The sequence below is a fragment of the Ammospiza nelsoni genome, chromosome 5 (assembly GCF_027579445.1).
Source record: "Ammospiza nelsoni isolate bAmmNel1 chromosome 5, bAmmNel1.pri, whole genome shotgun sequence".
NCBI classification, from domain to species: domain Eukaryota; kingdom Metazoa; phylum Chordata; class Aves; order Passeriformes; family Passerellidae; genus Ammospiza; species Ammospiza nelsoni.
The window spans coordinates 66704056-66731269 of record NC_080637.1 but is presented as its reverse complement, the minus strand read 5'-3'; the positions used below and the strand labels follow the sequence as shown (position 1 = coordinate 66731269).

Below are 27214 nucleotides of genomic sequence, written 5' to 3'. Positions count from 1 at the left end.
CTAGATGCTGTAGTCCATTACCAAATGTAGCATTCCCAGCAGCAATCATTCATTCAAGTTCTGTGGCTTCCATCATGTAGCAGGTCATGCTGTGTTATACATTTTTAGGCCTTAGCTGGGTTTCTGGGAGTCTTTTATTTTGAAACTTGAAGTCTAGCAGTTCCCCTTGAAAACCAGCAAGTGTTTGTGGTTCATGCTTGTTTGCTGCTCTAATGCTCATACTCTTCATCCTTGTTGGGGTGGCTCCTAGGAGTGATACAGGCAAGTCCTCTGGTCAGGAATCTCATCTAGTTCCCTAAATATTGTAGGGTGGTATAGTCATACCCTCTCTGTGTGTAGGCTAGGTAGAGCCTTTCACATGTTTCTCCTCCAGTGAGTAAGCACAGCTGGTTCTCTCTGACAAGCACTGAAGAAAGGAAATGAGCCTGGAAATGCCTCATTTTCCCCCTTACCATGGAAATCTAATCTTCAGCCAGACTCATTCGGCAAGCTAAAGGTGGGTATCTCTTGGAAACTGTCCATGGTCTTAAAATATGCTGTCTGTGCTATTTGGTGTTTACACCAACCCCAGAACTCCTGTTAGGGTTAAATTAGTAAAACTGAATTCAGTGGATGATGATGGACTAAGCACTGCACTAATCCTTCTGGGGAGTGTAAAGCAAGGATGGACCAGATAGTGGCAGCTTCATAAGAAAAATGTCCAGCAGGTCTTGCCTTTTTGTTCCTCTATATATACTGCATGCACAGAATCCTGCAGTGAAGGGGGTACATTTAATTGACTCATCACTTAACTGAGAACATTTTGTAATTATGTGTAAAAAAGAAAAAAAGAAAGTAATCACAGTCTGCTTTCACAATCTGATAATAAGTGTTTGTCAAAGAATCAGTATCAAGTGCTTTTCAAATACCAGCTTAACTTATATCAGGGGTTTATTTTAATGTAGTAGACAAAATTTCAAAAAGCTTCTCTCTTTCTTGAAAGCTGAAATCTGGCCAACTTTGAGATGCCTGTGTCTGATTGTTTTTCTTTTTCTTTCCATTTACATTTTAGGGTGAGGACTAACCTACATCAGTAATGAATCTAGTTTTTCCTGAAGAGCTGGAGAAGGTTTGGGATCATAGCTCCAGTTGCTGCTTTCCAAGAAACTGTAATCTCTATAACCACCTATAAAATTACTGTTTATATAAGAAATAAATGTTTGAGACAAATCTCAAAATGCAGAGAAAGCAGAGGAAAAGCTGAAATAAGAACCACAGTCCACCTCATTGGGCTCAAGAGTTACAGCAGGGGTGACAGAGGATGGATGGGCTGGTGTAGAAATCCCTGTTGGAGGTAAGCTGGGCAGAATACCAGTTTGTCAGTTCCTGCTCTTTGTGTCACTGAGCATTAATTTCTCCAAAAATTATGTCAATAAATTAATTTCTTACATGACTCCATTGTGAATTTGTATGATAAAACATAATTTTCTAATCCACAGTGAAACCTGAGGTGTCCCACACTAAATAGCACATCAGTGGACTAAAATTCAACTGATGCTGATTTTTGGAATGTGCAGATTTTTGTGTGTAGATCTATCATGGCCTTCCAGATATAGGTTGAAATATCTGAAACAGCCCATGGAGTTAAGGGAGGGATTGATTTAAAACATTTTGGCCCATGAACATAGCCCAGAAAAGGTGTCATCAAAGTAAGTACAGTAATAGTGTTAATTTTCCATTTTAATCTGGAATCATATCTGGGATCTCAGATAATGAAAGGGGAAGGAGGTATTTTATAGCTTTCTAATTAGCTAATTACTCTTGTGACAAGTCTGTGTGCAAACCTTCCCAAGGTGATGGTTCTGCAGGGAACTCTTGATGACAACAGTGTTACTATTCGCACTTCAGCAAGCTGCATTTCTCATTACTTTAATCTTAGGGTTCCTCACTTTCTGAAATAAAATAGTAATTAGCTTTTTAATTACTGGTATTTTGCCTTGCTTACCTCCAACAGTGGAGCCAATGTTGTTTGAGAAACAGCCAATTAACCAATTAACTCTTTCAGCTTTTTGGATTTACGCAATCATTTTTTTCCCTATTTTTTTTCATTATCCACTTAATGTCGTCATTTCAGTCCAATGCCACTAAATGAGTGGCATTGTTAATGGAAATTATATTGTCTACACATGCTGGGAGATAAAAAAGGCTGACTGACAGCTGGAGAACAATTATAAAGGTTGTCTGATTTAATCCCTCTGCCCTGAGCTACTTGTGGAATGAGCACAGTTGCAGTTCTGTGAATGTATTCATAAAAAAATGTAGGCAGAATAATGAATGGCCTCTTATGATTGCTTGCATTCACCTTGCATTTTTTTCTCAATCATCTCCTTTGCATGAATCAGGACATTTAAAAAAACCAAATGTGTTTATTACTAATACAGCTTAGCATTGATCTGTCAGAAATACTACCACCAGCTGTAAATTTAAATACCACCTCTTAAAATTATTTTCTTTATTACTCTAAAACTTCTTTCCCCCCATCTTTTGTTAGCATATAACTATTTTTGGATATCAGTGAGAATTTTATAAAGTATCAATTTCAAGTTAATTATAAGGGATAGAGAGAAGTGCAGGGATTGACAAGGATGCTTCTAAGTGCTGATTTCTTCCCTGTGTGCCATTTTTCTGCCATGCTTGGTTGGAAGATCTACACGGGGGTTGTAAGACTAGAGTATCAACACTGGTGCGCTCCAGTTTTGTTTCTGGTGTCAGGAGCCTTCCAAGGAGCACTGAGAGCCTTTGAGGACACAATTTTACTGTAGCAAGGGACAGGGAAAGCTTAGCTGGTAATGTTTCTCAGGCTACAACAAAGATCCAAGTGTGGGGGCCAGTGCTTGGCAGCAATTGTTTCTCCTGGATAAAGTGGCATTTGGAAGCCTGGCTCTCTTCAAACTCCTCTTCTGCCCTTCAAAGAAAAATGGAACTTGAGTTGCTTTTCATTAAATATTTCCCCTGAAGACCAGTCTCCAGTGATTCGTTACCTGGTTAGGAATTTCTTCTGGCAGTAAACATGTTACATGTGCAGGATGTGATCTTTGAAGATGCTGCTGTGGTGATGGCCACATCCTCAGCATCCCTCTTACAGAAAAAAAAAAACCTACAAGGCCAAGAATGAAGATTGTGACAAAGATGCCCTGAGTGAGTGTGAAAGACCAAGTCAATAATGTGGCAAGAGCTGTTTTAGAGTTTGCAAAAAGCCAGAGAGGGCAGATGAGCTCCTAGCATCGAGTTAATGCGATCAGGGCTACTCCTACTACTGCATTTACAGCTAGCTGGTGGCTAATCTGAAATCTTGCTAACTCTGGATATTTCTTCATCATTTTCCCTCCTGTGTTTGGATCAATATGGGGAGGGACTTTCTGGAGTGTGTGTAGAAGTGGAGATGGTAAATCTCCAGGGCTGAAGAGAAGAGCTGGAGTGCCTTTGGAAATAGGTGGGTAATTACATCCATCTGTATGTGCCTTCTGCTGCCTAATTCTACATGGCTTCAAAAATATTCAAGTCCTTGATCAGTCCCGCTTCCCCAAAAGCATCTCTTACTGGTGCATGCAGAGAAAAAGCTTGTGTCTGCCCAGGCATGAGACAAGAACAAATCTAATTATTTAGTGGTATAATATTTCTTTTTCTATTCCCCTGCAAATGTAGGAAAGCTGGTGTAAAATGGTTGAGATGCTGCACACAAAAGAATTACTGCCATCTTTGTCACTTCTGAATATTATCCAGGGACCATTTTCATGAAACAAATTAAAGACCTTGTGTGTGTTAGCAGTAGTGTAGAAAAAAAATCTGTGGTTTAGTCCAGACTGCTCATCAGGAGGTGACATTTATACAACAATCTTCCTGTAGGTGTGTTATGTTTTACTAGAAGCCAGTTCAAATAAAGCTTCTGTAATTTATAACGGCCTATTCCACAACACTTGCTAAGTTGAAAAGAGCCAACTAATAAAGACATATTGACTTACAGAATCACTTAAGGAGTTAATAACCCTTCCTTTGAGCATATGGGTCTGGCCTTAATAAACTTCAGATCTGCTTTTTGTTCTTTTAAACAGGAAGAATCTGATATTGAGAAGGGCTGAGCACTCAGAATTTCAGCTGCAATTGATGGCGTGTTTTCAGCACCTTGGAAAACCAACTCCTAAATCAATGTCAGTTAAATCTGAATTTAAATGGGTTGAGTTGAGGAGACTGAAAAAACTCTGGGGATTCTTAAGTGGGCATATGGAAACCCTTAAGTCCAATTATTGGTGATAGCCATTTTGGTGTCACCTCCGTGAGGCTGGTGGAAAAATAGGAACAAGTGAAGTGAGTTTCTGCTTCTCACTGGAAATTTTTAAAGTATACTTAACTGAAAATCCAACTTTCTGCTGAAATAAAAAGGAAGGGACATAATTGGACAATTTGTAATAGGAATTCCCAAGGGCAAGCCACTTACTACCAAGTATAAACAGTAGTGATGGAATTTCTACTTAACATGTGTCTGCTTAATGGAAAAAAAAAAGCCTAATGGTTGGCACTGTATCATGTTCTTACACAGAGAACATTTAAAACTAAGGAATGGATGGGCAAGAGACCCAGGAGTGCTTTCTCCCAGAACCTCCCCTTTGTAGATGGGCTTGAGATGTGTTTGTGGAGTTTATTCTGTTTGTTTTGTGTCTATATTGATCAGGCAAATCCTACAGAATTTTCCATTTCTTGCTTAGATAATTCATGATCTGCCTTCTGTCTCTGGCACCTCTGGGGCCTTGGCAAACCAGGAGGTACCTGGCATTGGTGCTACCAAACCCATTTGTCCTTAACCTGCCTGTCCACCTGTCCCTCACCTGTCCTAAAATCATGGAAGCAGTGAGAAAGCTTTTTCCTTGCTCTTGTGTTTTTACCAGGGTAGTCTGGTAAAAGCAAGCAGAGCCAAGCTCACTCTGCTACAAGTGGGATTGGGATTTTACTGGTGTGGAAAGGTGGTTTGAGAGACCCAGCCTCCAGACTTCACTTATGGTGATGATGTCAGTGCAGAGCTACCAGCTCTTTCAGCCTGGGGACATTGTGTCCCTAGCTGCTGTGTCACGGCAATCCTGGACTTTTCCTGGCAAACTTCTGTAGGGAAAAACCTTTTGAAAGGTGGGGAAGCACGGTAGACTTGAAGAAACAAGTGTCCTGTGTGCCTCTGGACTCTGACCTAGCAGGAGTGGGTAACCATGAACCTGTGGTCCTCTGTCACCTCAGGGCTCATTCTATTCAGTTCCTTTATTATTTCTTTAATAAAACTACAAACCAAAAGAAGAACTGTTATGTTTCAATCTCCAATCCAAAGCTGAAAATAATATGAAATTACCTGCTTAGCCTAGATCTGATTTTGCTGTGTCAGAGGTGATTAAATGTCAAAGGAAAACTAAGCATATGGTGGTGTTTCAGCAAGAAACAGCCAGGTCAGAATCTGAACCAGACAGAAAATACTGGTCTTGACTCACTTTCAAGGTCGTCTCTTCTCCTAATTCATGGGAGTTTTTTGCTAGTGGCTTTAATCAGAAATATCAGATCCTTATTTAATGGGGATTTCTGAATTTGTGAAACACATACTGTAAGTGTCCCTGTGGTCAGTGAGGGTTCTTCCAACCCTGCTTTGTGTCGTAGAGGATGAGGAAGGAAGTTTTTTACCAGACATGTAGGATTATTTCTCAGCCAACAGGGCCCCCATATGGACATCTTACCTGTGGGCTCTCAATAGGATGGACAACCCCTGTGCAACTGTACTTGCAGGGACATAGGGGAAGGAAGCCTGGATGGCTTTGGGTGGATTTAGGCATTTATGCACCGTGGCCCATCCTGTAAAGGGATTAAAACAAGCAGTTTTTCTTTCTTTTCCTTTTCTCCCTACAGACAGAGAGTGTAAGGACTTTTGTTTTGCAGATAAGCACTGCTTGTGATTGTAGGAGAGGAGTTTCCCAAAGCAGAATGTAGTAAGGGAAATGAAATGGAACAAATGCATCAAACCCAAGGCATTTAATAAAATAAAAAATCTCTTTTCCACCCTCTCCCCTCCCAATCCCCCCACAAAAAACTGGGTTAAAAATGTGTAGCTATACATTGGTTCCAAAGGAGAGAAAATTCCTTCTTCTGGGGGTACAGAGTAACTTTTCAAAACAATGCAGCCAACTAGACAAACGTGTTTGGGGGATTGGACGGAATGGGCCAGGCAAGCTTTCTTTCCTTGGCTTCCCTGTTAAAAGCATCATAGGTGGAGTCTTTGGTGACACTTTTGGCTGTAGCTGGAATATCTGCAATACCAACATGATTTTTTTTTGCTATCCTGGAACTGGTGGTGATGGTGTATGCATTGCTTCTGTAGCATTTCATGGCAGACATGCAAAAAGTTTCTTTCATCCCTCTTCTGAAGTTTGCATTATAGATGGAGTAGAGGGTTGGCTTGGAGGCTGAGGAACTGAAAGAGATCCAGGTGATGGCCAGGAAAAGCAAGGAGCTCTTTCTGTAGTCTGTTTCCTGTGGGTGCCACAACTGTACCATGAAGAAAGGCAGCCAGGACAGGAAGAACATTGAGTTTAACATTAAGAACATCTTGATGGTTTTCACTTTTGCTCTCGGAACAATATTTGTTGTTCTCCTGACAGTCATTCCATCTGTGCCTATTCTCCAAATGTACTTAATGACTTTCTGGTAAAAAAGGATAATGAAGAGGGATGGGATCATAAACACCAGGAGGAGGTGGGTGATACTGTAGGCAGATCCTTGCCAAGAGCTGGGGAGAAAAAAGTTGCAGTGCTGGTCGCTATTGGAGCCGTAGAGAAAACTGGCCGGTGACGCAAACAGAGCACCACAGAGCCAGGAGGCCAAAATCATTTTTTTGGCTTTCCCCCTGGACACTTTGAAGCTCAGGGGGTAGACAATGGTGTAGAATCGATCCACGCTGATGGCGAGGAGCACGTAGAGCTGGACCCCGGGCGTGAGGTACTGGATGTACCTGACCAGCCGGCACACGCCGCTGCCCAGCACCCAGCGCCCGCAGCTCAGCTGCAGCAGCAGGAAGGGCGCGCTCCCCACGCTGCTCACCAGGTCTGCACACGCCATGGACGCCACAAAGTAGTTGGTGGTGGACTGTGTCCTTCTGCTCCTGTGGATCACTAAGCAAACCAGGAAGTTTCCCATGACAGAGATCAGCCACAGCACTCCCCAAACCACGCTGGCAGCTGCGATTTCCCCTGGCCTCAGCCCATACTCTACCAGAGAGTGGTTCCTGCTCAGGCTGGCTCCTGGGAATGGAAGTTCTGCCATCTCGTAGCCAGCAGGAGGGGAGGAGGCTTTGGGGCTGCTCGTGTTCTGCGTCAGGAGCAAGGTAAAGAGAAGAACAGGACCACTGCTGTTATCCATGCTGTGAGAAAACTCGGCTACGTCTTTTGCTCACGCTGCAGACAGAGAGGAGAGAAAAAGTTCTCTTGAACAACTGTGCATGAAAAGCCCACCTTAACCTACAAAAGAATATTCTCAGTAGTAGAAATATATACTGTATTTCTGTATATTTCTATTGTATACTGTATATTTCTGTACATTGTATATTGTATAGAAATATATTCTATATTTCTCTGCTAACACCGAAATGCAGCTTCTGGGTTCCACTGCAGGCTGTGTCAGGGGGATCCCACCCCATTCCCTGGCTAGTCTGAGGTGGCTGCCAGCCTTTCATGCCCTTTCACATACTTTCACTTTTTTCCTCACAGACCCACCCCACATCTGTACCATGTGCACCATGACCCCAACCCTGCCTTCATGGGAGGGATGAGAAGGGCAGGACTCCTTGGCCAACACAGAGGGTCCTCAGGTAATAAGAGCCACAGTCTAGAGAAATTTCTGGACCATTACCATGTATGTCCACCAACCCTGAGCAGACCAGGTTGTAGCCCCCTTTTTTGTGTGGTTTTCCTTGGAGCAGGATGTCTGTGGTGGGAAGCTCTTCTCTTGGGGCTGGGGTGCTGCCCAAGGAGACTTCCCGGGATTGAGCACCCTTACCAGCAGTCTCACACCTCTGGAAGAATGACTGTTCTAATCTGGAGTGATCTTTAGACCCTTGTGGATGAAGTGAGCCAAATTTCTGGAGCCCTTCAGTGAGAGGCCTTTGGGGTGTGCACTTTGGGCCATCATTCTTGTCCATGGAGTAACGATGTCCCCAACTGGTGACACCAAACCTACCACCTGTCAAATGTCACTGCCTGTGAGTTACAGTTTGTCTGAGGGTGTTACCTGTGTGAAATTGTTCTCCTGCACCCTCCTGGCAGACACACCACAGATTGTGATGGGTGTGGCCTCCTGTTCTATGCCTATTGCTAGATAGCTTCCAGTGTTGAGCTTAGCCAGATGGTTGGGTTGGTTTTAGCCTGTTGCAGGGATAAAATGGAAAAATAGCTAATTTTAGTGGCTATACATATGCAAACACCCTGCTGCTGTCTGATGTCCTTTCAGTCATCATCTTGACATGCAAAGCCTTTTACTCACTAGACATACAAAATGTTATCTATGGGTCTACTGTGAGAATGCTGAACTCCAGAGCTTGATACTGTGCAAGATAAATCAGGATTCAGTTAATGACTGGAAGATCAAAAAGTTAATCCAGGAAGCCAAATGAACAAGCTCAAAAAGCCACCACCATCCACCTCAGCTTTCCAAGTGATGCAGGTGTGCCTTCTGATGGGCTTTTTCCAGTGTTTCACTGAGGCTTTTTGCTGTGCCTACTCTGGCTCTGCATCTACCACCCATTATTGTCTCCTTGTCTTCGCACTCAGAGTGAAGCCTGAAAGCACAGAGCCACAGGATGAATTTGGGGTCTCACTCCTTGTGCTATTTTGCATGTCTCCTTCAATAATGCAGTGCAAAAAAATCATCAGATGAGGAAGAAGAAAATAAGTAATAATTTCTTGGTGTGGTTATAGAAGATTTTTTTCCTCTAGCTTTTTAGAACCTGTACTTAGTGCGGCTTAGTATTGTCAGTGCAACCTGCTAAATTACCTGTTAGAATTATCTGTAATAAAATAATACATGCGGAGGCTATTAACTAGATAGAAAGGAACATTATGGGATAATTTTCTTCCTTAATTTCCCTTCTTGCCATGCAGAAGTATGTGCCATTTAAAAACAGCCAGCTGTACGAATTAAGCCTCGTAGAAGAATAATCAGATAAAATGTCTTGACCAGTACTGAAGAGCAGCGGAAGTCTGGTACAAAAATGAAATGGCCTTTCCAAGCTGTTAAAATAGGCAGAGTTGCTAACACTGTTCTCGTGATGTTTCTCCTTGTGAGCCAAATCTGCTCAGACCTGACACATTTAGTTTTGCAGGTGGGTAAACCCCAAAACAGTTACAGGGCTGCAGTGCCCAGGTAGTACTTTTTGGGGTTTTTTTCTGATGTATCTTGCTTAAGAGTCAGGCCAACCACTGCTCGCAGGAGAGCCTGGGTTACCTGCAAACACACCTTGGAGAAGAGAGGGATTGAGCAGCCCTGGGCAGAGAACAGCATGACCCCAGTGGGGAACAACCAGTGGGTGCCCAAAGGAAGGAGAATTCCAGGAGATGAATCCAGCTGCCCTGGGCCAGTGCTTGGCTGGCAGAGGAAGGAACACAAGGATGGAAGAGCTGCCCATGTTCAGCACAGATGGTCCTCGTGTGCTGCTGCTGCTTCCCTCGCTGTCAGTGGAACAGGAGAGGCACCCAGCAGAGGGACAGCTCATGCTGAATTTTTTGATTATTCTTTAGAAAACTCCCAGGTCATTTAGCCCACTGCCCATGAGGCACAGGTGAAAATATAGCTGCAATTATAGGGAGTTTAACTAACTTGAGCCTAGGATTTCACTGGTTGTACAGCAATTATTTGCTTTATTTTTCAAAAAAGTAAAAAGCTATCTGATTAACCACTGTACTCTGACATTCCTGCATTTGTAGTCATAGGTAATCTTTTCTTCAAATGGACCAGAAATTAATTTCTTTTATTTTAAATGGTCTCTATTCAAGCTTATTTTCCTTATGTGGCACTGAGATCAGGATCATGCCCTGATTTAATACTAAGAATCTGAGTGTCTATGGTCCAGCATGTATTTTTCTTCAGTGAGCAATTCTGGTTTCTATGAGTCTGTTTTTTATAGTGGAGACTTGAACTTTTGCATTATGAGTAATGCTCTAAAAGGAAACAGGATCATAAAAAGCTCAGCATAAGCACAACTCTTTATGGATCTGAGATGCAGGTAACTGGAGATACCATGGCTTGCTGCATTATTTATCCCCAATTCCCATGTTTGTATTTGCTACACTGTTTGCTGAAATATGGTTTAAGTGTTAGGGAACCATTCAACTTGCAAATATCAGGTCCATAAAAACCAGTGATGAATTCTGTCAGCTCCCTCTGCCCTGAAGGTCCATAATTAAAGATTTAGAAGCACAACAAGTAAAAATTATGTATAGCAAGTAGGTGAGCCCTAATGACATTTTTAGTTAACAAAAATGCTTGTATTAATTTTCCTTTAAATCAATATAATACTGACCTGAATGGCTGCTTTCCAGTAATTGTGAGTCTGTGTGGATTCAGCAGTGCCAAAAATCCCACTTTGTTTTTCAAGCATTTTAGAGTGGGAATCCTTTTTAAAACTGGTATGAGGGAGGCCTTTCTGTATTTCTGTTTAAAAACCTACTTCTTTGTGCATTAGCTTTGGAAAAGAAAGAGCATGAGAGATGACTCATAACCATTGAAGAGGGATTTCCTGGTGCCACAGTTCCATTTTACTGACCTTAATTTGCAGTTTGGAAACCAAATAGCTCCATTTTGAGCTGATAGCTCTCCATAACAGATCTGTTACTTAGAGATTAACTGTTTGAGCCACAAAAACTTCATGCAAGCACTGCCACGTCTACTTGGCTATTGCACAAAGTCCCTGTGGCATAGTCACTGTGTGTTTGCATGTTCACTGTCCTGTCTAAAATTGCAACAACCATTGCAACTTGGAAGAGCAAAACCTAATAAGATTCAAAAAGGAAGGCAGTAAATGGGATTTTTAAAATGTTTAATCAAAAGAAAAAGCATTTTGTTTCCCAAATAGTGTTTTTCAATATTAGAAATGCGGCTAAATAAGCACATCATTGTATGTTACTTGACCTAAGCACTAGCAGAGGGGCTTTTTTATTCAACATTTTTTACCTCTCTGTATCATAGCTGCAGAACACCAGACAAGCATTGGCCAAGCAAATTATTTCAAAAGCATTAAGCTGGTCATTTACTTCATAAAATTCCCTCTCTGGAGAGTATCTCGGGAAGAGCCGCCAGACTGGAAGAGAAATGCTTCATCTAACTGAGTGTAATGAACATTAGGAGTGTGAGTAAATTGAATCAGAGTGGGGGAAGGGGGCTTTTGTCTGGCTGTGAGATGCTAGAAGATGACATCCACCCTGCCTAAATTCAGATGAACTGCCCTGTGAGTGCAATGTGTAGAAATCCCTTTGTAGAAGAGTTTTAGCCTCTCTCTGTCCCTTGCTGTGCAGAGATGCTGTTGTGCATATTGAGGCCATTTAGTCCTCCTGCTTCCTGCAGAGGAATGCAGATGCACATGCTTCTGCAAGCACTCAGTTTCCCTGCCAGTCCTTCCCTCTGCTCTGGTGCTCATAAAAATCCTCAGCTCTTTGCCCTGCTCCTCTTACCAAGGCGTTTCTATTCTCTGGGCCTTGCTCTGAAAATCTCTCCAGGTGAATGTGTTCCTCCTCACTCTCTGCATTCCAGTATGTAGGGATAGGAAACATCTGCCCCTATTTCATCCAGAGAATAACATGTTTTGAGTGCAGCAAAGCCTTTGAGACCCATACCCACACCTCACGTGCTGCTGCCTGCTCTCTAGCTTCACCCAGCTGGTGGAGATCCTTGTCCCACAATGTGGAAACCAAGGATGACAGGGCTGTAAGCAAGGATTGGCTCATGGATGGAGCTCTCAGTGCAGGTGTGGACATGGCTCAGCTGATGGTAAAAGCTTCTGAGCTGAACTGATGGAGTAATTCCAGTTCTGGCCCCTCAGTTTGGGAAGGACATTGAGATGTTTGAGTGCATCCAGAGGGGGCAGTGAGACTGGAGAGGGGCTGGGAACACAAACCCTGTGAGGAACAACTGCGGGAGCTGGGGGTGTTTAGCCTGGAGAAAAGGAGACTCAGGGGTGCCCTTATCACTCTCCACAACTCCTGAAAGGTGGCTGCACTCAGGTGGGGTTGGGCTCTTTCTCCAGGCAGCACTGACAGAGCCATAGGACGCAGTCTCAGTCTGCACCAAGGGAAATACAGGTTGGGTATTAGGAAAAAGTTTTTCACAGAAAGAGTGATAAAATTCTGGAATGGCCTGCCTGGGGAGGTGGTGGAGTCACCATCCCTGGGTGTGTTTAAAACAGACTGGATGTAGCACTGGATGCCAGGGTTTAGTTGAGGTGTCAGGGAATGGGTTGGACTCAATGATCTTGAAGGTCTCTTCCAACCCAGTCATTCTGTGAGTGACCTGATCTGTGTTTTCGCATCTTACATCAGGTTCTGAGGGCCTAACCTGTACTGAGGGGTGAGGTCATAGGAGCAGGAAGTATGGATGGAATCAAATAAAAGAAGGAAATATTCTAATTTTCAGCACATCTAAAGAATATTTGCTGTATGTTGGAGGAAATTCAGGGCAACCAGGCAGAGTCAGCCATCGGCCTTCTTTGGCTCTTCAAGTTGTTTTCTGACTGTTTTAACAAGGTGTTGAAACTGAGGACAAGGATATAATACTGCAACACCTGCCAGGATTGGAATAAATTTTTATTTCTTGTGCTGGCTGCTTTGGGGAGAATCCTTTCTGAGCTTCATCCTTCTGACTGAGCTTAGTGAGGAGTGCGACATGCAGTAGCTAACTGGAACAAAAACAGGGTCCATCTCTTCCTTCTGGGTCTTTCAGCTCACACCTGGAGCAGTTAACTGGTTAAGGGCAATTCCACAAGGTATGATTTTGATGAGCAAGCAGGATTCAAACCCCTACACAAGTCCCAGGTCACTGCATTTTGGCTGAGTCTCCTTAATAGATGTTGCCATTTCCTGAAGTTCATTATGGTTTTAAATGCTCTGGGAGCAATGGCTTTTCCCTGCATTTGGAATGAATTTTTCTCATGTATTTACTGGGGGTTAAGACTGACCTAGAGGAAGTTACTGTAGGTCTGTTAACCTGGGGTAAGCTGCTAAAACCCAGTAATTATTCATGCACCCAAACCTTGAGATGTTTATTCTCTGTTGGCACTGAGAAGGAGCCCTTACTATAACTGCAGATACACCCAACATCATGCTCTGGTCCAGGTACAGGCAGTGGTAAAATGTGAGCCAGATCTGTGCTCAGTGTTACTCAGATGAACACCCTCACCTCCTCAGAGGACACCAAGCATTTTAAAAACAGGCACACAATGGTTGCAAGTCTCTTCTTGGAGATGTAACTCTTGCCCCCAAAGGACAGCCCCTCAGGTTTAAGCATTTCAGGGCTTTATTTTATCCTCCCACTGCTGGGATTATGCAAAACTCCAGATGAGCCCTAAATGTCTAAAAATGATGATCTCAAAATGGTGGCAGAGCCCAGATCTGTGCCCAGTGTGACTGTGGGGGCACAAAAAAGTGGGAGCAAGCAGAAGAAGGACTGACCTAATTTCCAACTCTGTTGTCACAACAGCTTCCACCTACTGGAATTGTCCAAAATGAGTGTAGAGAAGCTTGAAATACATCTCTGGAGACTTTTTGTCCTCCCTGATGGGGATGGAGTGTGTCCTTGGGCATGGCTAGCCTGTACCCTTCCGTGATTCAGCGGTAGAAATATAGCTGCTCTCTCCCACGTGCTTGCATCAATTTTTGGCAACACCAGGCCCTGCCCACAGCCCAGCACATCCTTCTGCTCTGTGTGAGGAACATGGTGCTTACCAGGGCTGCTTTGCCATGGTGGGTGTTGACAGATAAGCACTGGTGAATCTCATGCCTGGCTGATTTCTCTGCCCATCTCTCAGAAATTCTCACCCTCTCCCCCACAGGGAAAATGCACCAGCAGATCTCTCACCAGCAGGGAGCACGAGCTTTCCCCCTAGGAGAGCCTGAAGAATTTTTTTTTTACTGTTGGTTTTGTGTGGAAAGGTTATGTAGAAAGGAATTCTTGACAGGACATGTTGTGAAAATGGATTTCTCATCACACAAGGCGTTCGTGTGGCAGCAGGATTTTTGCACTGGTGTGAACATTTGGGATGTGAGAGTTCCTGTCATGGGGCTCCAGACCCTTCTTGGTGACATGGAACTGGTGCTCACAGGGCACAGGTGACAGGGAGTAGGGTGGCAGTGGTGGCTTATAACCAGAGATGCCTGAGGTGCTTCCAGGAGGACTTATCAACAGGAATGAGAGGAGCAGACCTGCATGAGCAGTAGAACAGCTCTCACACAGGCCTCTGCCTGAGGATACAGCCAGTAGGGACAGCATTTCAGTCCTCCTACACCTGCTGGGCTGGAGAAGCTGGGAGGGCTGAAGGCCATGCACAGCCCAAAGCTGGGTTGGAAATGCCTGATGTGGAGATGATTGTGGGAAGGGATCTGTCTGCTGGGCAGGGCTCAGGGAGGAGAAAAGCAGCCACTGAGGCAAGGTGTCAGCTCCTGATCTGGAGATGCCTTCATGGATGGGGTGCCAGTTGCAAGAACTGTGTTTGCTGCCTCCCATCTTTCTAGGGAAGGATGGAAGCTGCTGGAGTGCAGAAATCCCAGGCACAAAAGGGCTGCGTCGTGCTTTGGTGCTGGGGGAACTGGTGGGGAGGGTGAGCCGACTCCACCTGAGGATGTTGGGGATTTATTTTGCATGGTCTGACTGAAATTGCTCTCTGTCAAACACCTGAGAGAGGGTGCCTGGTGGGGCTGCAAAGGAAAATGCAGGCGGAGTTCATAGGGTGAGAGCCATGTGTGGAACTGCACAGCACAGCTCAGCAAACAGAGGACTCACAGGTGAGCTGGGGGGAGGGAGAGTCTGCAAGCTCTTATTTTGAGACAAGGAGCACAGCTCCCCAAATGGGTCCAAAGTGTAGAGATTCCTCCCCTCACTGACTCATCTGAGACCAGAATGCTTAAAATAAATCAGAAACCAAGCTTACTCATAAATCAAGTTTCAAAAAAACCCCATATTTAGACACCCAAATAATCTTTTAGGATGCCTCTGGGTTGGCAACCAGTTTTTCTGCAAACCAAGGCACTTGTTTAAGTGGTTAAGAGTGACTTTAACAACAAACCTTCAAGAACCACATCTGAGAACCTTTGCCACAAAGAACTGGCTATGAATCCTGCCTCATACACACAAATGGCCTTTTGAAAGCAGAAGGCAGCTTTGCTTCCCCCTTACTCCGTGGAGCCAACATACTGTTTGACATGCTGGAAGCCAGCTGGATAAATGGGAAATATTGCTATGCATTCTTAGAGAGTCTGTGCCTGAATTAGCTAAAGCAGAGCAGCCCTCTTGCCTGTGCTGGCTAGGGATAAACAAAGATTGCTCTGCCTGTGGGGTTTTCCTGAGTAGCTGCACCAAGGCACCCGCAGGGAAAAAGGGAGACAGCGCATTCAGAAAGGATATTTTCAAATTAATGACTGAAAAATACAAAAGCAGCTGTTCTACAGCAATAACGTGAGGAAGGAAGAAGCTGCTTGAATGCATTCAGAGAGAGAAAAAAAACAGTTGAGCAGATCGGTCTGCTCCATTGCTGTAAAGTAATTTTCTGTTTTCACTGAACTGATGTCAGGAGGTAACACATAAGTAACATATTGAAATAAGTAACATAATTGAAAGATAATAAATATAGATAGAGAGAATGTAGATTTGTCCAGACAATATAGGTAGTTATTCTGAAGTAATTCTACACATCGCCCCTGCTTTCAGCATAATAAGCTTAAAATTCAAGCCCCACAGAACATTTTCTCCGGAGGAATGAGTCCTCCTGGCTAATCCCCAAGTGATTTAAATGCACATCAGATAAATTACAGGGAAAGATCGTGCAGGGAGAATTACCCCTTTGGCTACAGCAGCCCCCAAGCACCCACATACCTGCTCCAAAGCATAATCCCAGAGGCGCTGCTCTCCTCCTCGTTATCCCGAGCGAAGTCCCGCTCATCCTGGGAGCCCCGCGCTGCCTCCAGGGCTGCAGCTGCTGCTGGCAAAGGGAGGGCCGGGCTGTTCCGGCTCTCTCCCGCACCGGAGGAGAGGATGGCGGTGGGCAGGGCTGCCCGCTGCCCGGCCGCTCTCGGCGCCGCCGGGACGCGGATGGCGCGGCCCGGCCGCCGCTCCCGCCCCGTCGGGGCATCAGCACCGCGGACAGCGCCACACCGGGAGCGCCTCGGGGACGCCGCGGGGACACCGGGGGGACTCCGGGAGGGCGCCGGGGCTGGGCCGCCCCCGGCCCGCGGCGGGGCCCGGCTGCCGGCGCTGACGCGCCCGTTGCCATGGCGAGGATGCTTTCCTCCCGCCATGGTCGCCATGGGACCCCGCAGCCTGAAAGGAGAGGAGAGAATGAATAACGGGAGGGAGGTGGGGAGAATGTTTAACTAGTTTCCTCCGGGAATTGGCGCCTTCTTTCTTTTTTTCCCTTATATTTATTTATTTATTTATTTATTTATTTATTTATTTATTTTTTAAATTCCCATATGGATACTGAAACTCAGCCCGGTCCGTATCCCTGCTCTGCCCCCGATTTAAAATTCAGCACTTTTTTGTTTTTTGGGGAATGACACTGGCACAATTTCCTTATGTTCTCTGTCGCATACACTTTATTAAGTGTATTTATATACATATATGTACATTTTATTTACCAAGCTGGAATAATAACAACCCGCCCACCCCAAATCTCAATCAGCTTTCTCTCACAAACGGTTTTCCCGCAGCTGCATAAATTGTATCACACTGCAAGTTGGAGGAAGGAAGGGATCATTTTAGCCCTGACAAACTTTCTGCCCGTGAACTAAGCAAGAAATTTGTTTGGAGCATGGATTTCTATAATTTTTGGGGTTTCTGACTTGAAATGCGTTGGTAAACTGAACCAATAAAGGCTGGGCATTCTCCTTTGTTTTCCCTCGTTTTGCAGTGGAAAAATCCAAATATATTTTATGATTGTTTTTACTCTATGTCTTTAGTAGAGAAAAAGTACAGTTTTTAATTGAAAAATACTGTCAAGGAAGAAATAATCCATGTGGTTTTTTCCCCACTAATTGCAGTCAGTTTCCTGTATTTTACACTACTAACAGTGGAGTGGGCACCCTGGGAATCAGGTCAGAAACATGGAATAATAGAAATAGGTAAGGTGTGGGCAGAGTTTTTGACTGAATGACATGGAGAGTGTCAACAGGAATTGTCTGTTCATCTTCCAGTGGAAGAATTTGGAAGGGACCATCAGATGAAGGGACCTGGCTCAGAACACAAAGAAGGGGAGTAGAGGGGAGTTCCTCAAAATATGGGTGCAGCCTCCTGAGGTTCCTTGCCAAAGTATGGTGTGAGTGCAGAATTTAATGTGAAATTGAGGAGAGATTGAACAAATGTTAGGAAAAATGCTAAATAGAACTGAAATCTCTAAACTAATAAAACATACTGCTTTCAGAAAATCATCTGAGCTCAGTGCATTGGAGGTTGGGAAAACTCCTGGAGAAAGGATTGTACTGAGGTCCAGTGAAAGGTATTTTTTAAACAAACCAATAATTTTATGAAGGATCTGGGAGTGTGACTTTTAAAATACACCTACAATGCCTTTGCCCTGTTAGAGAGTGACAATAGTGATGGCAGTACACCAGCTGCATTACCAGGTACTTCACACAGGGTTTTTCAAAGTTTGGTGGGTTTTTTCCCCAGCAAGTTGGGTTTTATGGTTGGTGGTTTTTTGTTGTTGTTGTTGTGTTTTTTTTTTTCCCTTCTCTTTTCCTCCCTGTTATTGTCAGTGTTGGAGAAAGATAATCTTAATTTTTGCCTACTTTCCAGCTTGGTTTCCCTGACAGTGCAGGAGGGTAAAGGAAAATTCTCTGACATCTGTGTTGAGGAAGTATTTCCCAGGGAGATGAAAGCTGCTTGACTGACTCACACCTCAGTTCCTCCAGTTCCGGGATGGAACCTTTGGCAGCTGTAGATGCACCATGTTTTGAAAGAAAACAGCCCTGACAGTTGTTTTGGGGTTCACTTTGTCCTACTCGCCCCGCAGACATAAGGATGAGGGCTTGAAGTATTTAGTGACACTAATTTTTCATGAGCTTTGCTTACATTATCTTCTCCAGTAGCTGTTGGACCAGTCAAGCCTTTATAAAATTCCCAAACCACCCTAGTTATTCCAAATCTAATGCCAGTTGTTGGTTATCCCAAGTGACTGTTGCTCGTTATCCCAGCCACTGTTGCTGTTGATTATTTTGGAACTGCTTTTGCAGGGCTTTTTGTTTTGTTGTTTTCACCTGTTTAAATCCCAGCAGTTGTTCAGAGAGTAGTGAGAAATGCCCCACAGCTGAGCTAAAACCATATCTTTAACCATATCTTTTCTTGGCTGTGCTCAGACCCCTCTGAGGTCTGACCTTGCCCCTCTGGGGTCTGAGCACAGACATGTGAAAAGAAAGCAAAATTCTGGGATAACAAGTTCTGGGAACACCTTGCATGAGCTTGGTGTGGAAAATAGCAGCTTGCCTGGAGGAAATATGACTCACCCTCACTGGTGTTTGGGAAAGCAGGGGGATGTCTGGGTTTCTGTTCAATTAAAGCTTGTTATGAACTCGTTTGCTTTGTCTCCTCCCCAAGCACCGCACGCAAAGCAGGAGCCCCTGGCCCTTGGGGTGAATACACTGCACTGTGCATCCTGATGGATGCCATTCCTTGTGACCTACATGCACAGAGAGCAGCTGGGATGAGTCAGATCTCTGTGGCTGAGGCTGCCACAGCTCCTGTATTCTTGAATTAAATGCATTTGAACAGAGCAGGGCTGATGTGGAACCATTCATTGCAGCAGCAGTGAGATCTGTGGCAAGTTTAAAGAGGAACTCATTCCCTGGAGACATTGATCCCTTGCCTCTGATTCAGAGAGAGTTTCCAGTCATGTGGTGATGTCCAAGTCAGGTCAAGAGGCTGAGGACAGAAAGGATTGCTGGCAATGCCAGTCAGGGAATCCTAAACAGGGAGGGAGCTCTGGCATCAGAAGGAGCTCTGACAACCACAGGAAACAGGGATAACCCAGTGCTAAGGGAGACAGAGTCACAATTTATTATTTCTGTGCACACTCTTGGCTGAACATGATTGATTTGATTGTTGGGGTGGCTTCCTCCTGCCCAGCAGAACAAAATCTGTTCTACTTTCCTGACAGGGCCAGAGAGCCCGGGATGGCTCAGACATGGTCAGTGTAGTTTGGGGGCCTTGCATAGAGCAGAGCTGGGGGTGTGAGCTTGCCTTAAACCAAACCAAAGACCCCAAATTCATGAGTAGCTCTCATCTGCCTGCCTCCAGATAAGAAGCCTGGATCCCTGCAGGCTTCCATGGCTCTCCTTGGCAGAACTATCCCCACCAGAAGTTGAACAAGCTTATCAATAGGCAGGATTAGTACCCCACAGTGCCAGCCTCATCACCTGAGGGGCTGCAGAGATGGCAGCTGGCTCTACATCCATGCTGCAGAAGGAAATGCTCTTCACCACAGCAGATCTGGTTTCTCAGGGATGGGGAGGGTGAAAGGAGTTGGTTTTTAGCTGCTGTTTTACATGCCCTAGCTCAGGTCAGGGTCATGTCCAGCCCTGAGTGTGTGCTCCAGCTTGGCACAGCAGCTCAGGGGTTGGCCTGGCTCAGTAGGACTGATATTTAAACACATAATCTTACCCAAAACTGTCCTTTGTGCCACACAGACCTAGCTAAGACTTCTACAAATTTTGCCCTGTGAGCCAAAAATGAAGTAAGCATTGAAGAGACCAAGCCTTCCTTGCAGCAGAGGGAATTGGTCTCTTTGGTGCTGAAGTGTCTCCTGAAAATAGAATGAGAGACTTGCAATGTTGACAAGAGCAGTGGTAAAATAGATTGCCCAAATCTGGGCTAAATTCTGATGATCTCTGTCTTATGCTTGGGGGAAGAGAAGTGAAATGGTAGAACTGTGAATTGAGCCCTTAGCACCCAGGCCAATGTAGTGAACATGCTTCTCACTTGGCCTAGGGAAATAAGGATATAGGGCTTCCTTGAAATTCTGAAATGTTACTCTTTTGAATAATCACCAGGATTCTGCATATAAAAATTCCCATAAGCATTTTTATACATTCACATTTAATGCATTGGCTATTTTCAGGTGTTTTTCAGAAAATCCTTGCCTTAGCTCATCTTTGGTGAAGGAGAGCAAGGGATCCCCATAACTTTCTCATCTTATGTACTTTCCTTTCTCTTGCTGCCCTTTTAAACACAAAGACACTTGTCTATGCTGTGAGGGAGTCTGTTCAGCAGATCTGGCACTGAGCTTGGGAATTCCATGTGCTCCAGCTGCCCTTGCTCACACTCTGATCAGGGCTGGTTGCTGCTGCTGGTGGCTGGAAAACCAAATCCACCTGTTCCCTCCAAAAGATGCAATGGAGTGGCTTTACAAGGAAAACACACCCAAGGAGTGCTGCAGGTGTGTTTGCTCTGAGCCTGATGGCCATCTCATTAAAACCATCAAAAAGGCTCCTCCTGACTTCAGGAGGGAGATAATCTCCTCCTCTGGAGTCATCTGTTGAGCTACACAATGGAAACAAGGCCAGGCTTTATCCTGAAGTTGTTTAACTTATTCCAGGGTTAATAGCTGATGGTTTAGTCCTTGCAGAGCTCCAGAGGTTGAAGGTTTGCTCATGACAAGTGATGAACCAGCCCTGAGTGGTGCTCTGCCAGCATCCCTGACCATGCTGCTGCTGGTCATGGCATGCTTATCCATCAGCCTTTTATGGGCTGCCTATAAAAGCCACATCACTGTGGCTCTCAGCTGGGAAAACAAGCAACTGCTGTGCCAGAGAGCCGAGCAAAACCTTTGGAAACTCACTTAAACGATTTTTGGCATTTGCAGAACGCTCGGTTGGCGGATTGAATGTTGTGAAATGTATTTCTGGGAGAATATGAGAGGCGCTCCTGCCACAGGGCTTCCTGACGTGCAGAACGAAGCTCCCTGAGCTGCCCTCCCGCGCTCCGGATCGCAAATCGCTGCTGCCCTCCCGCGGCCCCGGCTCCGCGTGTCCCGCAGCATCCCTGAACGGCCCTCAGCATCCCAGCATGTCCCGCAGCATCCCTGAACGGCCCTCAGCATCCCAGCATGTCCCGCAGCATCCCTGAACGGCCCTCAGCATCCCAGCATGTCCCGCAGCATCCCTGAACGGCCCTCAGCATCCCAGCATGTCCTGCAGCATCCCTGAACGGCCCTCAGCATCCCAGCGTGTCCCGCAGCATCCCTGAATGGCCCTCAGCATCCCAGCATGTCCCGTAGCATCCCTGAACGGCCCTCAGCATCCCAGCATGTCCTGCAGCATCCCCGCAGGGCCCTCAGCATGCCAGCATCCTCGCAGGGCCCTCAGTATCCCCGCACATCCCGCAGCATCCCCACGTGTGACCGTGTTCGCAGGGGTCCGAGGATGAGGGAAGAGATGAGGATCTGACTCTATGTTTCAGAACGCTTGATTTATTATTTTATGATATATATTATATTAAAACTATACAAAAAAGATAGAAGAAAGGATTTCATCAGCAGGCTAGCTAAGAATAGAAAAAGAAAGAATGATAACAAAGGCTTGTGGCTCGGACAGAGAGTCTGAGCCAGTTGAGCTGTGATTGGCCATTAATTAGAAACAACTCTATGAGACCAATCACAGATGCACCTGTTGCATTCCACAGCAGCAGATAACGATTGTTTACATTTTGTTCCTGAGGCCTCTCAGCTTCTCAGGAGAAAAAATCCTAAGGAAAAGATTTTCCATAAAAGATGTCTGTGATACCCGCGTGTCCCGCAGCATCCCCGCACCACCTGCAGAATCCCTGCACGTCCCACAGCATCCCCACACAACCCTCAGCATTCCCAAACGGCCCTCAGCATTAATAATTGTTGTTTTAATTATTGTTTTTCTTTTCCTCTGAGGCTTCTTAGCTTCTCAGGAGAAAAATCCTGGCAAAGGGATTTTTCAGAAAATAGCATAGCGACACTGCTGTGTTGTTCTACCCAACATTAGTACATTGTCTGTGTTCTTACCCTCCTTGGACTGACCTGCAGCCACTTTTCCAGCTGATAAGTGTATTTAGGGAGCAATGCTGCTGTTATAAACAAGCTGTGAAGCCCATGGTGAGTATCTTTCAGATCTAGACTGAGTAATTGAATGGGTGCAGGTCTAATCAAGTTGTCCTGCTCTGGGCTGGAGGTGGCTGCCTGCAGCAGGGTGATGGATGTGGCTCAGTTGTGCAAGCCCTGCTCCTGAAGTGCTGAGCTAATGAAATGGCAGTGGCAGTGATGGACTGAGTTGGAGGCAGATGGGATTTTGGATTTGCTCCTGCCAGGGCTCTCCTGTTATCTGCAGTGAGTCACGCACAGCTGTGGCTGCTGGAAGATGAGCTCTGGGGTCTGAGCTAAAAAAGGAGCAATGAGAAGCTCTCAGCTCCTGCTCTTCAGGCAGGAGAAAATTATTTTACGTGGTGAGTGAGATGTGCTGCCTTGTGCTAAGTTACTCAGAGGAGGGAACAGAATGCAACTCTTACTTCTCTTTAATAACTCCTTGCAGGGAACCAAAGCCTGGCAGCCTGAGAACAGGAGGTCTAAACACTCCTTCAGTCTTCCAAATCACAGAAATATAAGTCTCTTAGAGATGACTTAGTAGGTGGTTTAACTACAGCCTTTAATCCTCCTGTGCCTCAGCTCCCTCTTTTTTGAGATACAGATACACTTTGCAGTATAAATATCTCAGGGAATGTGATATTTTCTGCTGTCTTGTTACTGTGGTGGCAGAATATAGAGTCAGGGCATTACTCTTTATTGTTAAATTTCCAGAGCTGGTGTTTTAAATGAGTGTATGTTTTGGAAAGAGAGTGAGGGAGGGCTGGAGACAGAGGGGACTTGCTCAGCCTGGGCAGGGAATGGGCAAAAATGCTGCTCCCAAATCTTCCCCTCTGGTCATGGGGCTGTGCTGATGGATTTTGAGGGGAAAACCTCAAATGTGGGACTTCCAGGCAGTATCTGCTGCAGCAGCACTGAGCTTGGAAGGTCTGGAGCTGAGGAACAGAGGTGTCAGAAATCTGACCCCTCAAAAACCACCATGAAACTCAAACAACCTTCATAAAATAATAAATGCACCTTGGCATTTATGAGCATGAGGGATGAGAGGAGGTCACAGAATTTTGGGGTTCTGCAGCAACAACCTTACAGGCCAGCAGTATTTTTGAGGTTTTGTGCTCTACCTGTAAAAGTTACTTGTGGTTAATCCACTTAACTTGTGGGTACCCACTGCTTGACTTAAGGAGAGAAAGGATCTCATATGGGGCTTAACACCTCAAATGGAATTCCTGACAAGCCTAGGCATGAGATTTTCCTTTCAGAGATTAGATTGCTTGGTAGAAATGGAAATCAGAGGACCAGGGCATGGTTAGAGAAGGAAATAAGGAAGGGAAGGTGTAACTTCACATTTTTCTATGGGTTACTTCACGCTTTCCTATGGGAAGATAAAAATGAATTTTGGTGGAAGGCACTTATTGTAGTGATGGGAAAGAACTGTGCTTTGAAAAGTTTCCATCCCTCATGATATGAGAGGGATGGAAATGGAGGATAAGTAGAAATAAAAGGCTCTGAGACCAGGACAGTACATTTATGAAGTGTAGCCAAGTGAGGAATAATATAACAATGAGAAAGAAAAGAGGTTCAGCATTCATTCATTCGGCAGCTCATTCTTACTTTTCTTTAACATCTTCCTGGCATAACCTTGAAGAATCACAAAATAAAATTACCACTTCATACTATGTTTCAGCTTCTATCTGGGACAACACTCGTTCTGCTTGTGATACAGAAGTCTCCAAAATCTGCTGTCATTTAATCCCTGTGTTGGTAACAGCATCTCTGCAGGTGGCCAGAGGGGAGTTTGAGCAGCTTTTGGCAGCTCCACAGCCCGGACTGAGCCTCACCCTTCAGCGGAGCTGCATCAGTGGTGCCGCACCAGGATTTGGGGCTGTGCTCACAGCACAGGATGAGCTGCTCGCTTTCATCCCAGGAGAATTTCCCCCAGCGCTGGCTTTGTTCTGCTCTGCACCCCCAGCCCTTTCTCCCCCTCTGGAGGAGGAAGATGAGGGGTTCTCCTGTCCTGCTGCCGGCCTGGGGCTGGGATGGAGCTCTCGTAGCGCTGCATCCCGCGGACGTGGCTTGAGCGGCCGGCTCGGCAGAGGGAGCCCCGCGTCCAGTCTGGAGCTGCGGAGGGCGCAGAGCCGGTGCCGCTCGCAGAGGAAGGGCGCCCTCCTCTTCTTCCCTCCTCTTCCTCCCTCCTCTTCCTCCCTCCCCGGGGAGCCTGAGAGTGCCGCTGGAGCGGGAATGCGCGGCAGGGTCACACAGATCCCTGTGCTTTGTGCTGGTTTTTGGTGCACTCAGTGATGCACCATAAAAACCAGCTTGGGATGCACCAAAAACTTTGGGATGCTGCGCTCCCAAACTCGGCTCTCCCACCACATCCCTGGGGCAGCCCCATCCTGCTGGAAAAGTGATGGAAGAGGAGGAGAACTCTACATAGAGCCTGAGAACAGGAGGTCTAAACACTCTTTCAGTCTTCCAAATCACAGGAATATAAATCTCTTAGAGATGCCTCAGTAGGTGGTTTAACTACAGCCTTTAATCCTCCTGTGCCTCAGCTCCCTCTTTTTTGAGCCACAGATACACTTTGCAGCCATGCTGGCTGTATAAATATCTCTGCGTTGTCCAAACTTGTTTGCTACTCAGTTGTGGCGGTGTTCACAGGGGTCTGAGGATGAGGGAAGAGACGAGAATCTGACTCCATGTTTCAGAAGGCTTGATGTATTATTTTAACATGTATTTTACATTAAAACTCTAGTAAAAGGATAGAAGAAAGGATTTCATCAGAAAGCTAGCTAAGAATAGAAAAAGAATGATAACAGAAGTCTGTGGCTCAGCTCTCTGTCTGAGCCAGCTGGCTGTGATTGGCCATTAATTAGAAACATCCGACATGGGCCAGTCACAGATGCACCTGTTGCATTCCACAGCAGCAGATAATCATTGTTTACATTTTGTTCCTGAGGCCTCCCAGCTTCTCAGGAGAAAAAACCCTAAGGAAAGGATTTTTCATAAAAGATGTCTGTGACACTCAGTGGAGTTCTGTCACTCTGAAACTGCCCAAACATCCTGCATGGCATGGCACTGGCTCTGCCACCGCAGAGCTGCTCTGTGCAGCCTGGGCAGGGAGGTGATCCTCTGTCACAGATACATTTTATGGAAAATCCTTTCCTTAGGGTTTTTTCTCCTGAGAAGCTGGGAGGCCTCAGGAACAAAATGTAAACAATGATTATCTGCTGCTGTGGAATGCAACAGGTGCATCTGTGACTGGCCCATGTCGGATGTTTCTAATTAATGGCCAATCACAGCCAGCTGGCTCAGACCCTCTGTCTGAGACACAAGCTTTTGTTATCATTATTTCCTATTCTTAGCTAGCCTTCTGATGAAACCTTTTCTTCTATTCTTTTAGTGTAGTTTTAATGTAATATATATCATAAAATAATAAATCAAGCCTTCTGAAACATGGAGTCAGATCCTCATCTCTTCCCTCATCCTGGGACCCCTGTGAACACCATCACAATTCTCTTGTGTGGCAGCTCCTGTACAGCCTTCCTGTGTTAAATATTAACCTATTACTGCTGATCTCCCAGGCCATTGTACTCTATCCCCAGTTCTCTTGACACACAAGGAGAATATTTGGAGTATAATTTGAATTTTTTATGCTTGGCTGCTTCACTGTTAATTTTTTAATTGAAAAATCAGGCTTTCAGCTAAATAAATATTTTTAAGAAAACATCTTACTACTCATAAAATATTTTTGGTCAAAACCTAACATGCTTTAACTTTCATCTGCAAGGCTTTCATATTTGTGACAACTGTTATGTGAAAACTTCTCATGTTAACAGATTTTTCCCCCCCAACAACAATTAGGACTTTATCTTGGAAACTTCCTGTTTTCCAAAGAGTTTTCTGTTTGAGCAGCCTGTATGCCCAGCCCTGGTTCAATAAAAGCTGTTCCTATTCCAGGCCAAGAGGCAGAGGAGACGATGGGCAGCGCTGGTGATTTTGGGGCTGTGCAGTGCTCAGGACAGCAATAGTTAAGAAAATCTGAGTCTAAAAGAAAACAAGCAAAGAAGCAACCTCAGTGATGTATGTAATGAGCATTTCTTGCTTCTTTATCCCAGAGCTTCAGGGTCTGAGACATTCTCAGGAGGGTGTGTTTGTTTGTTTGCACATCCATGGCTCAGCTGAGTGAAGGAGTTGCTGTCACTGGCAGGCAGGAGGTGAAGGCCCAGCCCAAGGCACCAGACCTGATGTTCCTGTCACTCATTTTTGTTTTCCTCACTTCTTATCTCTCTTTTCTCTTTGCAGTGAAGGAGGAGCCTCTCCTCTATGGGGTCCCAAACTGAGTTTTGACAGTGACCCTGCAACCTGAGCTAAAACCGGCTTGCCTGTTCCAATAGGTAAGAGTGAAGAAAACAAGCCCTGCTAGAAAATGCATCAGCCTGCCCATGATTTTAAACACAATTTGGCATGTAATTTGATTCCATTTGAAACAGGCTAGCTGGTAAAATCCAGGTCCAACAGGCACTTGAGAGGAATCTCAGTAAGTGAACATGCTTTTAACACACCCTGCTCTACCATTCGTGAGGACCTGTTGGAGAGGAAGCCACTGTGCTCTCCAGAAGTGCTGGCTGGAGCACACCAGGCACTTCCCAGACTCCACCACCACCCTCTGCTCTGAAACAAAGAGAAACAAACTTGAGGAGCAGCTTGTGAGCTTCTGTCTCATGTACAGCTGTGACCTGACTGAACAGGACAGTTCAGTGCTGTTAAATAACCTTAAATAGCAGCATCCATGGCTGCTGTGATGGATGGATCTCCAACAACCTTAAATGACAGCACCCATGGTGCTGTGATGGATAAATC

The 27214-nt window shown here is 45.2% G+C and overlaps 1 protein-coding gene across 1 annotated transcript; it reads right to left on the bottom strand.

Annotated features, from left to right (window-relative positions):
- Nucleotides 1–6093: 6093 nt before the first annotated feature.
- On the bottom strand, nt 6094–16297 carry LOC132073636 (probable G-protein coupled receptor 19). Its single transcript, XM_059472790.1, has 2 exons — nt 16132–16297; nt 6094–7457 (listed from the first exon to the last, which is right to left on the bottom strand). Exon 2 carries the CDS (start codon nt 7420–7422, stop codon nt 6193–6195), a length of 1230 nt encoding a protein of 409 aa, XP_059328773.1. The 5' UTR covers nt 7423–7457; nt 16132–16297; the 3' UTR covers nt 6094–6192.
- Between the last annotated feature and the right edge of the window lie 10917 nt (nt 16298–27214).